Source organism: Ictidomys tridecemlineatus, chromosome 11, assembly GCF_052094955.1.
Source record: "Ictidomys tridecemlineatus isolate mIctTri1 chromosome 11, mIctTri1.hap1, whole genome shotgun sequence".
NCBI classification, from domain to species: domain Eukaryota; kingdom Metazoa; phylum Chordata; class Mammalia; order Rodentia; family Sciuridae; genus Ictidomys; species Ictidomys tridecemlineatus.
Window position 1 is genome coordinate 117,017,594 of NC_135487.1, and position 11,620 is coordinate 117,029,213.

General features: G+C 43.0%; 1 protein-coding gene across 1 annotated transcript; it reads left to right on the top strand.

The window, feature by feature from the left end:
• On the top strand, positions 1-10,009 carry LOC144368677 (intelectin-2-like). The gene is made up of 5 exons (XM_078027830.1): positions 1-297; positions 1,055-1,213; positions 1,737-1,857; positions 4,474-4,577; positions 9,775-10,009. The coding sequence occupies exons 1-5, from the start codon at positions 1-3 to the stop codon at positions 9,925-9,927; spliced, it is 834 nt and encodes a 277-aa protein (XP_077883956.1). The 3' UTR covers positions 9,928-10,009.
• The last annotated feature ends 1,611 nt before the right edge of the window (positions 10,010-11,620 follow it).

Sequence of the window (11,620 nt, forward strand, 5' to 3'; positions counted from 1 at the left end):
ATGGACCAGGAGCTCGCAGACAGGGAGACTGGGCTGGTTCTCTCCACAGATGGCCTGTATTTCCTCCGGGCCAAGGATGGTGCCGTCTACCAGACCTTCTGTGACATGACCTCTGCGGGTGGTGGCTGGACCCTGGTGGCCAGTGTGCACGAGAACAACATGGCTGGGAAGTGCACGGTGGGCGATCGGTGGTCCAGCCAGCAGGGCAACAGAGCAGACTACCCAGAGGGGGACGGCAACTGGGCCAATTACAACACCTTCGGGTCTGCAGGGGCGGCCACCAGTGACGACTACAAGGTGGGTGCCACTGGGAAAGGGTGAGGACCTCTGTGTGGCTGGGCACAGCATGCAGGAGGTGGGTTGGGAGGGGGGCTGCAGCCATGGGGCTGGAGCAGAAGAGAAATAACTAATGTCTTGTATCCCAGTGTCAGGAGCCTCTCTGAACAGAATCTGTGTGCACACCCTTAAGTCCTGAGTAAAGGGGTACTGAACAGTTATTGCAACCCGAAATACATTAGGCTTTACCTCCATTGGGATAAGGAAAGTGTGGCTTCAGGAGTTGGTGTCACCTGATGGAGCTGAATTACACTCTCCTCTTCCTTTCTAATCCTACCCCTTTGCCCTTTTTGGGATAGAATGTTCCATGGAACATCCCCTTGTGTGTTCCCTATATAAGAATAAAGAATTCCAGTGGTTCTCTCTCTTTCCATGAACCCCTAAGGTCACAGAGCCACCCCCTGATTTTGAAAAGGTACATCTCTGTGTTTGCGTGCTTTCTTTGTCATTTTCTTAAGTTATTGGAATAGTCAGATTCTGTGAACCCAGCATGGGTCACCAGCTCAGATAGATGGCGATATCCAGCTTCCTCCCACAAGGCCATGAGGCAGCGGGGTGTTGGTGGGGGCATGATCTCCTGGAGGTGGGTGTGTGTGAGCACGGCTGGCCATCTGTCCACCTGGAGCTCAGAGCTGTCAGCTCAGCTGAGAAAGCCCATGTGTGTCTTTTGCTCCTGTGGGACCTGGGCTGGTCAGTCTCAGTATTGGTTGCTTTCCAGAACCCTGGCTACTATGACATCCAGGCTGCGGACCTGGGCATCTGGCATGTGCCCAACAAGAGCCCCATGAAGAACTGGCGGAACAGCTCTCTGCTGAGGTACCGCACCACGTCTGGCTTCTTCAAGCATTTGGGACACAATCTGTTTGGCCTCTACCAGGTACACAGAGCTGCTGGCTGGGGAGCACTTAAGTGTTTGGGGTTGGGGGACAAATCAGCTCTCTGGAGCCATGTCCTGAGTGAGTGGCTGGGAAAATCAAAGCCACTTCTATTTGAGTGGTATTTTAATGAGTTCACTGAAATATCATGCATATCCCAGGAGCTGCAAGTGGGTGTGTGTGAGCACAGGTACATCTGTGTGTTTGCGTGATTTCTTTGTCATTTTCTTAAGTTATTGGAATAGTCAGATTTTGTGAACCCAGCATGGGTCACCAGCTCAGATAGATGGCGATATCCCAGCTTAGGGCAAGGGAAGAGCCCTAAGGGAGAGAAGAGAGGGAAGAAAGAGGAAGAGACACAGAGGACTTGGGACTCTTGGGGAGATCCTGCTATGGGGAAGAAGGAGTCGTCATTATTAGGACTAGTTTCTGAGTAATGACAGTTGACTTGAAGGGATCCATTTTCTGTCCAAAATGGCGGCATATCTACTGTCCTTACAAAACTTTTCTTTTTGGTTCCTATAGAAATACCCAGTGAAGTATGGATTAGGGAAGTGTTGGAATGACAATGGCCCAGCAATACCTGTGGTCTACGACTTTGGTGATGCTCAGAAAACCGCATCTTACTACTCACCTAATGGACAAAGTGAGTGTTTGCTCCCAAAGTCCAATCAGAAGTCCTTTCTTGAACTCTTGGTGAAAGAGGGAAAGAGGGTAAATAACAATAATAAAGAACTGCTAGACAGGGTCAGAAGTGCATTCTTTTCATCCCAGCTACTCTGGAGGCTTGAGGCAGGAGGATTGCAAGTTTGAGGCCAGCCTCAATAACCTAGAAAGACCCTGTCTCAACATAAATAATAAAATGGGTTGGGGATGTGGCTCAGTGCCAGAGCACCCCTGCATTCAATCCCCAGTACCACCACCAAAAAAAGCAAAAGCTAGTATTCACTTATTGAGCTGTTAAAATATGTCAGACTCATTTCTAGGAATTTGACATGATTCTGTGTCATTACATACAAGAAAATTATGCGGTTAGGATTACAATTTTCTCCATTTTATAGGGAATAAACCCAGCCTTCCTAACTACCTCCCTGTGCAGCCTCTTATAATAGTTAAGAAAAGGCAAAGGCTAATGTTTACAGGAAAGAACTAGCAAAGTGGCGAGGAAGATTTGTTTTTATTTATGTATTTGTTTATTCTGGTCCTGGGAATTGAACCAGGGGCACTTAACCACTGAGCCACACCCCCAGCCCTTTTAAATATTTTATTTAGAGACAGGGTCTCACTGAGTTAGGGCCTTGCTAACTTTCTGAGGCTGACTTTGAACTCATGATTCTCCTTCCTCAGCTTTTAGAACCACTGGGATTACAGATATGCAACACTGAATCCAGTGAAGATTTATTTTTATTTTGAAGGATAGATATTAATTTTCTTAAAAGTGAGGCACTAAGCAACTCACTGAGACCCTGTCCCTAAATAAAATACATAATTGGGCTGCGGATGTGGTTCAGAGTTCAAGTGCTCCTGAGTTCAATCCCTGATACCCCCTACTCCAAAAAAAAAAAAAAAAAAAAGACTTTTTTTTCAGTATCATAAAACCACAGAAATTAAGACTTGGATCAGAAAATCAAAAGCCATTGCCTTTTTAAAAATTTTTTGTATGTTTGTTAATGGACCTTCATGTTATTTATTTATATATGTGGTGCTGAGATTTGAACCCAGTGCTTCACACATGCTAGGCAAGAGCCCTACCACTGAGCTACCACTCTCCTACTGTGGAGAGCAGTGAAAGAGTATGGGAGAGCAGTGACTGAGATTGGGAGTCTCTGATGACCTCATGATTGGGGCATGCCTGGTGCCTTGGAATGTTTCTGCGCCAGGGCACAGGATGCTTAGCTGCTGTGGGAATGCCCTGCGTGAGGAGGCTCTGTGTACAAGTCTTATCAGCTTCCACCGTGATCTCAGGCACACAGCTCCTGGGAATAGAGGAACTCTCTTGCTGACTACACAATGTTTTCACCAGCTCTGTGACTCCTGAGCCTGTCCTCTTAACAGTACCTTTACACTTATGCAGCTTTTCCACAGCTGCAATGTGCAATGTTAGGAGCACTCCACAAAGCTCCTAACATTGCACGTTTCAGCTGTGGAAAAGCTGCATAAGTGTTTCCAGTCCTGTAATTTTCCTGAATACAAAGAATAATTCATGCAGAGTCTTTAACCTGATAATGAGACATATATAAATGGAGATTGCTGGAGTAACGCTTCAGACCTGCTTCTCCATCAGAGAGCAGCACTCCACCCGACCCCAGCTTTATCTTCAAAATTTTATGTGTGTGTGTGTGAGTCTTTATTTTTCTTATCTCTCTTCACCCCTCGCTGGAACCTTCTAGTTTGGCCACACTGGTTGCTGCACCCTACTGTTTGCTTAAACTTTAACGACAGTGGGAAGGCAGGTGATGCTGGGAAAACAAGCCCATGGTCACTGGCTGAGATGGGTGTCAACAGCAACAGGTGGCTGCATCTGACAATTGCTTAACCTGCTCAACTTTACATAGCAATCTTTCTTTCTATTTTCTTCTTATTTAGTGTTATTGGTGATTGAGTCCAAGGGTATTCTACTACTGAGCTATCTCTCCAGCTCTTTTTATTCATTTATTTTTTTGAGACAGGGTCTCACTAAGTTGCTGAGGCTGGCTTAGAATTTATGATGCTCGGGCCTCAGCCTCCTGAGTCACTGGCATTACAGGCTGCACCACCATGGTGGGCCTGGTGAGCTTTCTGAACAGTCTGATCTCTCCACAATCTTTAGGAAAACAAGTCTTCTGTGAGTTCCAGCCTCTTACCCCAGATGACAGAGGTTCCCCCAGGTCAAGGTCAGGGCTGGGATGCATCCACCACTGGCCAAAAGGGTGTGGGGCTTTGATGTTTGGCTGTAGCCTAAACTTTTGGCTTAGGGCATCTTCATCTGGTTAAAAAAGAAAATGCTTCTCGTTGTTGTTATTATTATTATTATTTAATACTGGGAATCGATCCCAGGAGCACTTTGTCACTGCACTACAGGTCCAGTCTTTTTTTAATTTTGAATTTTGAGATAAGATCTCACTAAGTTACTGATGGTCTCACTACATTGGTGTGCTGGTGTTGAACTTGGGATCCTCCTGCCTCAACTTCCTGAGCTGCTGGGATTGCAGATGTGCGCCGCTGTGTCCAGCTCTAGTCACTCTTTTTAATACTTGGCTCTTGTTTGCATTTTCTTTTTCAGGAGAATTTGTTGCAGGATTTGTCCAGTTCAGGGTGATTAATAATGAAAAAGCAGCCAATGCTCTCTGTGCTGGGATGAGAGTCACTGGCTGCAACACAGAGCACGTGAGTTTCTGGGAGACAGCAGCCTGCACACAGGCGTGGGGCGGCAGGGGGCATGCTGGCCTGTGTGGGATGTGCCATGTGTATCTAAATTGCTCTCTTCTCCATTTGGTCTCTTTACTCTCTTTTTCCATTTTTCTTGGTGTATTTATACATTCCAGTTGGCCTTGGTGCTACATATTCCTACACGCACAAGACATAATTTGACCACTTTTCATTTGTCTTTTTCTCTTCTCCTCTTTGCCTGGTCCTTCCTCTTTTCTACTGGTCTTTCTTCTATTTTCATGAGATGCCCCACTTTCCCCTTTTTCTCTTTAGTTTCCACATATTGGTTACTCTTTTAATGGTGCCATATAAGCAGAATTTGAATGGGGTCCATTTTATCAATATTTTTGGTTTATAGTTAGTATGCTTTGGCTTGCTTTCTTCTTCCTTCCTCCCTCCCTTCTTTTCTTTCTTTCCTTTTCTTTTTATTTTACACAGGAGAGTGTATCCAGGGGTGCTCTATCAGTGAACTGTATCCCCTTTTCATTTTGAGACATGGTCTTGCTAAGTTGCTGAGGCTGGCCTTGAACCTGCCATCCTCATGTTGTAGCCTCCTGAGTCACTAGAATTATATGCATGTGCCACCGTGCCTACTCAACTTCTGCTTTCTTAAAGAAATATTTCCTTGTGTTGAGGTCATAAGGCTATTGCAAATATAACATTAATATTGGAAATACTTTAATATTAACATCCAGAGTACTCATCTTTATGTGAGAATATATATACATATATATATATATATATATGTATATATATATATACACACACACACATATAAATATGAGACTGTGACTTCCCTTCCTCCTTGCTGAGTCTCAGGCACCAGGGCTCCAGGACCTCCTGTCCAGGCACAGGCATCCTGTGCTGTTTAGGACCAATAACAAGGGTTGAGGTTTCAAATGCACCATTGCTGTATGCTGAGCCTTTGGGGTGAAAAATTCTGTTACCTGGAGTTACGGGAAGGATTATATTCAGGAACAACCCACGAAAGCCTTTTGAAGCTGAGAGTTTGTGCTATTGGGGCATGAGCAAGATGTAGGTTTTTCCAAAACTGCTTTTAGGGTGGCCTCCTCATTGGAGGCTAAAGTTTGGCTAAGTAATAGCATAATATCTTTCCAGGTGAGGTCAAACATCCGGCATAAGTTCTAAAACATTTCAATATATGTATTTGGATCTTCCGAAAATCTCCCTGATTTCTTTCTTATCTGTATTAAGTTGGGGAGGGGGGGTCTCCTTAATTTCTTTCCCTTAATAGGTGATTTCTTAAGGCCTTGTTTCATGAGAGTAATTGAGATTAGACCTAATAACAAATGAAAATGAAGCACTTTCCCTGATCATTTGTAATTTTATAGTATGTAGGCTAGTTGATCCATTTTAATGTTATATCTAGAATGCAAAATGGACAAATTAAGAGAACTTCAATCCCTTCTTGAGAGAAGGCCTTAAAATATCTTTATATCTTACAATAGTACCCTCTAAACAAGTCAGTATCTCTCAATTTTCCTTTGAAAATACAACCAAGTTTACTTTCCAGTGTAGAGAGTACCATACAAAGTGTTACAATAGGTCCAGTCAGAGAACCCTGAACTATATAAATGAATTTTTAATTTGTTATTTTTATATTTTGAATCATCATACAGCTTTAATTTGGAGAACTCTGGTTTTGATTAAATGTTCTCTTAAATCTTGCACTTTAAAGATTCACATTCTTAGGAAGTAGATATAATTGATATATGGAAATTAGTAATAATTTTCATAGTTACTGATTTTTAAAAAATTATTTGTTTTTAATTAGTTTTACATGATAGTAGAATGCATTTATGCACTTTGATATATCATACATAGAAGGGGTGTAATTTCTCATGTAGTCACATATATACGTACAATAATAATGTCTGTTTCATTCTACTATCTTTCCTGTCTGCACATCCCCTCCCCTCCTCTCCCATCACTTCCCTCTGCCTAATCTAAGGAAATGTTAGTGCCCCTGCCTTATTGTGAATTAGCATCCACATATTAGAGAAAACATTCAGCCTTTGGTTTTGTGGGATTGGCTTATTTAGCTTAGCATGATACTCTCCAACTCCAACCAATTACTGCCAAATCCCATAATTTTACTCTTTTTTAAAGCTGAGTTATATTCCATTGAGTTTATGCACCACATTTTCTTTATCCATTGATCTATTGAGGGACACCTAGATTGGCTCCATAGTTTAGCTATTGTGAATTGAGCTGCTATAAACATTGATGTGGCTGTGTCACTATAGTATACTAATTTTAAGTCCTTTGAGTGTAAACTGAGGAGTAGGATAGTTGGGTCAAATGGTGGTTCTGAGGAATCTCCATAGTGCTTTCCATAGTGGTTACACCAATTTGCAGTCCCAACAGCAATGTATGAGTGCACCTTTTCACTGCATCCTCATCAATATTTATTGTTGCCAGTATTCTTGATAATTGCCATTCTGAAAGGAGTGAGATGAAATCTTAGAGTACTTTTGATTTGTATTTTTCTAATTGCTAGAGATGTTGAACACTTTTTCATATATTTGTTGATCAATTGTATCTCTTCTGTGAAGTGTCTGTTCAGTTCCTTAACCCATTTATTGATTGGGTTATTTGTTTTTTTGGTGTTAAGTTTTTTGAGCTCTTTATATATCCTAGAGGTTAATGCTTTATCGAGGTGCATGTGGTAAAGATTTTCTCCCAATCTGTATGCTCTCTCATCACGTTATTAATTATTCCCTTTGCTGAGAAGAAGCTTTCTAATTTGATACATCCCATTTGTTGATTATTAATTTTATTTCTTGTACTCTAAGAGACTTGTTAAGGAAGTCAGATCCTAGGCTAATGTGGTGAAGATTTGGGCCTATTTTTTCTTCTGTTAGGCGTAGGGTCTCCATTCTAGTGCCTAAGTCTTTGTTCCACTTTGAGTTGATTTTTGTGCAGGATGAGAGATAGAGGTTTAATTTTGTTACATATGGATTTCCAGTTTTGCCAGCGCCATTTGTTGAATAGGCTACCTTTTCTCCAGTGAATGTTTTTGGCACCCTTGTCTAGTATGAGATAACCGTATTTGTGTGGGTTTGTCTCTGTGTCTTCTATTCTTTACCATTGGTCTACAAATCTATTTTTGTGCTAATATCATGCCGTTTTTGTTACTATAGCTCTGTAGTATAGTTTAAGGTCTACTTCACTTTTCTTGCTAAGGATTGCTTTAGCTATTTAGGGTCTCTTATTTTTCCAAATAAATTTCATGATTGCCTTTTCTATTTCTATGAAGAATGTCATTGGGATTTCAATAGGAATTGCATTAAATCTCTATAATGCTTTTGGCAGTGTGGCCAGTAGGACAATATTAATTCTTCCTATCCAGGAGCATGGGAGATCTTTCCATCTTCTGAGATTCAACCCTCAGCACAAAAAATAAGACAAAATAAAACAACACAACAACAACAACAAACAATGAGGGCCTACAAGAACACCTAACTCTGTTGGGGGTGTCTGGGAAATGATTGCATGAAAGGTAACTTCTGTGTTGTCTTGAGAGATGCATAGGTAGAACTTCATGAACATGAGTGCAATTTAGGTTGAATGAATAATGTGTTCAGAGTCACCAGTGTTTCAGAGGGCATGTGGCATTGAGGGGGCAGCAAGCTGTTTTGCAGTTTTGGTGCATGAGATGTATGTGGGGGTAGTGACAAGGACTGGATTAGGAAGGGACCTCACATCACACCAATGATTTTGAACTTTATTCTATAGATGACGGGAGCCAATAAAGTACTAAGGGAAGATCAACTTGATCATTTTTGTAACAATCATGCTGGTAGCAAAGTGGTGACAGATTCTAGTGGGATGAGATTAAGGACCGGGAGACCCATATTGAGGTGGTCGCAATAGTTCAAGCCTGAAATAGGGGAGTGCCAACAGGAGGAACAGGAGGTACTGATGAATTCCAAAGATTTTAAACTTATGTCCAGTTGAACACAGATGATAGAAAGACAACAAATCTAGAATGAACTCATCATTTTCATTTGAGTAAGAGAATATCATTTATTAAGTTAGGGTTTCTGGATGATGAACAGGTTTGGGGTCAATGAAGGATACACAGTCATACAGTGCTGCATAATAATATTTTGATCAATGACAGATTGCAAATATGACAGAAGCCCCAGGAGTTTATATTACCTGTGACATCATGGTCATCTTAGTTTGTGTAAAAACACTATCATGTCCACACAGTGTCAAAATTGCCCAAAGATGCAGTTCTCAGGTAGTGTCCCCATTGTTAAATGACGTCTGGAAGTACCTAACTGTGTTTCAGTTGAGGGGAGCTTGAAGCGCCTTCAGAGAGGTCCCAGTGATAGAGTTTGAGCCCAAGAAACAAATGGACTGGGGATAGAGCTTTGGGCCATCAGTGAGTTGTTAGTTGTTGCAACACGCAACTAACTCAGTCAGGGTCACTCCAGGTGAATTGGGCTGGCTATTACGTAGCCACACAGACACAGAAAGTAGCCTTTTCTTGGGGTTCAGCGATGGCTTCTCAGCCCCAACTCCCACAAAAGAAGCAAGAGAGGAAGACAAAAAAGAGAGAGGGGAGCATGTTCTGAAGCCCTAATTATTGAGGAGGAGCCTTGAGAAAGTTCCACCAAATGAGGAAAGCGATTGGGTTTCAGGGGGGTATAGCTTAGTCTCATTGGGGGACACCCATCTCCAGAGCTTCATTCCCCTGCTGAGTGGAGGTGAGGTCCACCTGCTTTCATACACATCAGAAGCCATTTCCACACCTCCATTGCCCACGGCAAAGGGTATGTGCTCATCTCCTATGTAGCAGCTCCAGACAGAACTGTAGCCAGAGAGGATCAGAAACCTATCAAGGAGAGGGAAATGTGTCCCCCTGTGAGGGAGCAGCACTTAAGGATTTCATGAAGGAAGAGTCCAGCCAGGGGATCTAAGAAGGAATGTGCAGAAAAGTTGAAGGAAAGTCAGGAGGAGATGGTGTGTCACTAAGGCTAAAGATTAAGAAGTTTTCTTGGGAGAAATAGATCAACACTGCCAACGGAGAATTGAGGAGGACCGCATTTTCCCCTGGATTTGGAGGTCTTTGGAATCCCTGGCAGACCTCTCATCACCACCTCCTCCTCTCCTTGTTTCCTAGCACTGCATTGGTGGAGGAGGATACTTCCCAGAGAGCAATCCCAAGCAGTGTGGAGACTTCTCTGCTTTTGACGCAGATGGACATGGAACTCAGGTGCATTTCAGCAACAGCCGGGAGATAACAGAGGCAGCTGTGCTTCTCTTCTATCGTTGAGAACTTCAGACTATGGGACCCGGAGCTCTTCTCCCAGGGATGCAGTCACAAGGATGGAGAACCAATTGCCCAGGAACTAGAATGTTAGTAGTAGAGGAATGAAGAATAAACCATGCTAATTCAGGGATTGGTGTTTGTGTTATTTGACTTTGCATCCCTGCGACCAAAATATCTGTCAAGAACAACTTAGAGGAGAAAACGGTTATTTTGGCTCATGGTTTCACAGATTCAGTCCCTGGTGGATCAAGTCCATTGCTTTGGGCCCAAGGTGAGGTGGAACATCATGATGGAAGGTGTGGTGGAGGGAAGTTACTCCACTTATGGCAGAAGCGGGGGGGGGGGACACACGTGTGAGAGCGAATAGAGTAGGAAGGGACCTCTGGGAAGAAGACCCTTCTAGGGTCACTAGATCCCAGTGACCCACCTCATCCAGCCATGCCCTATCTGCCTACAGTTACTGCCCAGACAGTTCATCCAGATTAGGATGGACTGGTTGGTTACAGTGCTCACAATCCAGTTACTTCACCTCTGAGTATTCCTGAATTAACACAGGATCTTTTTATGTAGGGAGTAAAGCACTGCAGGAGATTCCAAAAGACTATCTATTGCTCTGAACTATTCAACTTCCACCACCTCCGTGCTTGGACTGTTAGGGCTTAGGAATCCTGACAGGGGAATATGCCATCCCCCAACGCCCTTCAGATAACCCTTTAAAATAGCCAGAGGAGTAAAGGGCAGGGAGGAGGCTTTTTGTCCTGCTCCTTCTTACCTTACCCATATGGACTGCTCAATTTGCATCCTCTACCTGAAACTCCTAAGGAAGAAAATAGTCTTTTTGTGTGGGGGATTGGTTTCTGACAGCCTTGGTGGTGGGTTTCTCCTTAGGGAAGGATGGGGCTGCAGGCCTCTGAGGATGCCTCTTCTAGGGTAGTAGCTAACCCTCCTGGATCCCATCTTCAGGGCCTTGTTCAAAAGGGGCCAAGTGACCCAATCATCCCCACTGGGTTATAGTACAGGTGGGACAGGATGACATCAGTACTGGCCCTTGGTTAAATGTTTGGCATTTTATTTTGTTTTCCTCTAGAATACAACCATGTTTATAATCAGCCCTTCCTTATCAACACTACTCCAAGTGTCAATCATTCCTCTCTGGCTGGTTCAATAATTTGCTAGAATGGCTCATAGAATCCAGGAAAATAGTTTCGTTATTCTTGGCAATTAATTTCAAAGTTCATGCCTCCTGATTTCAAAATGTGTTACAAAGCTACAGTGATCAAAACCGCATGCTACTGGCATAAAGACAGGCACAGAGACTAATGGAATCGACCAGAGAGCTCAGAAATGAGCCCTCACATTATGGTCAAATGACTTGGAACCAGGTTGCCAGGACCACTCAATGGGAAGAGGACCTTTTTTGACCAATGGTGCTGGGGAAAGAGAATATCCACATGCAAAAGAATGAAGCTAGACCCTTGCCTAATAGCACACACACAGAAATTAGTTCAAAATGGATCCGTAATCTACATGTAAGACCTACAACTATAAAACTCTTAGATCAAAACAGGTCAAAGTCTTCATAGTAGTGACTTTGGCAATGATTTCTCAGACTTGTCACCAATGACACAGGCAACTAAAGAAGGAAAGGACTAATCAGCCTTCAAGAGAATTAAACATTTTGTGCATTTGGCAGGGC

Excerpts from the sequence above, each read along its gene's own strand:
- LOC144368677 (XM_078027830.1), top strand. The coding sequence starts at position 1 with ATGGACCAGGAGCTCGCAGACAGGGAGACTGGGCTGGTTCTCTCCACA. Across the intron at positions 1,214-1,736 it reads ATCTGTTTGGCCTCTACCAG|AAATACCCAGTGAAGTATGG; the intron begins GTACACAGAGCT and ends TGGTTCCTATAG. Across the intron at positions 4,578-9,774 it reads CTGGCTGCAACACAGAGCAC|CACTGCATTGGTGGAGGAGG; the intron begins GTGAGTTTCTGG and ends CTTGTTTCCTAG.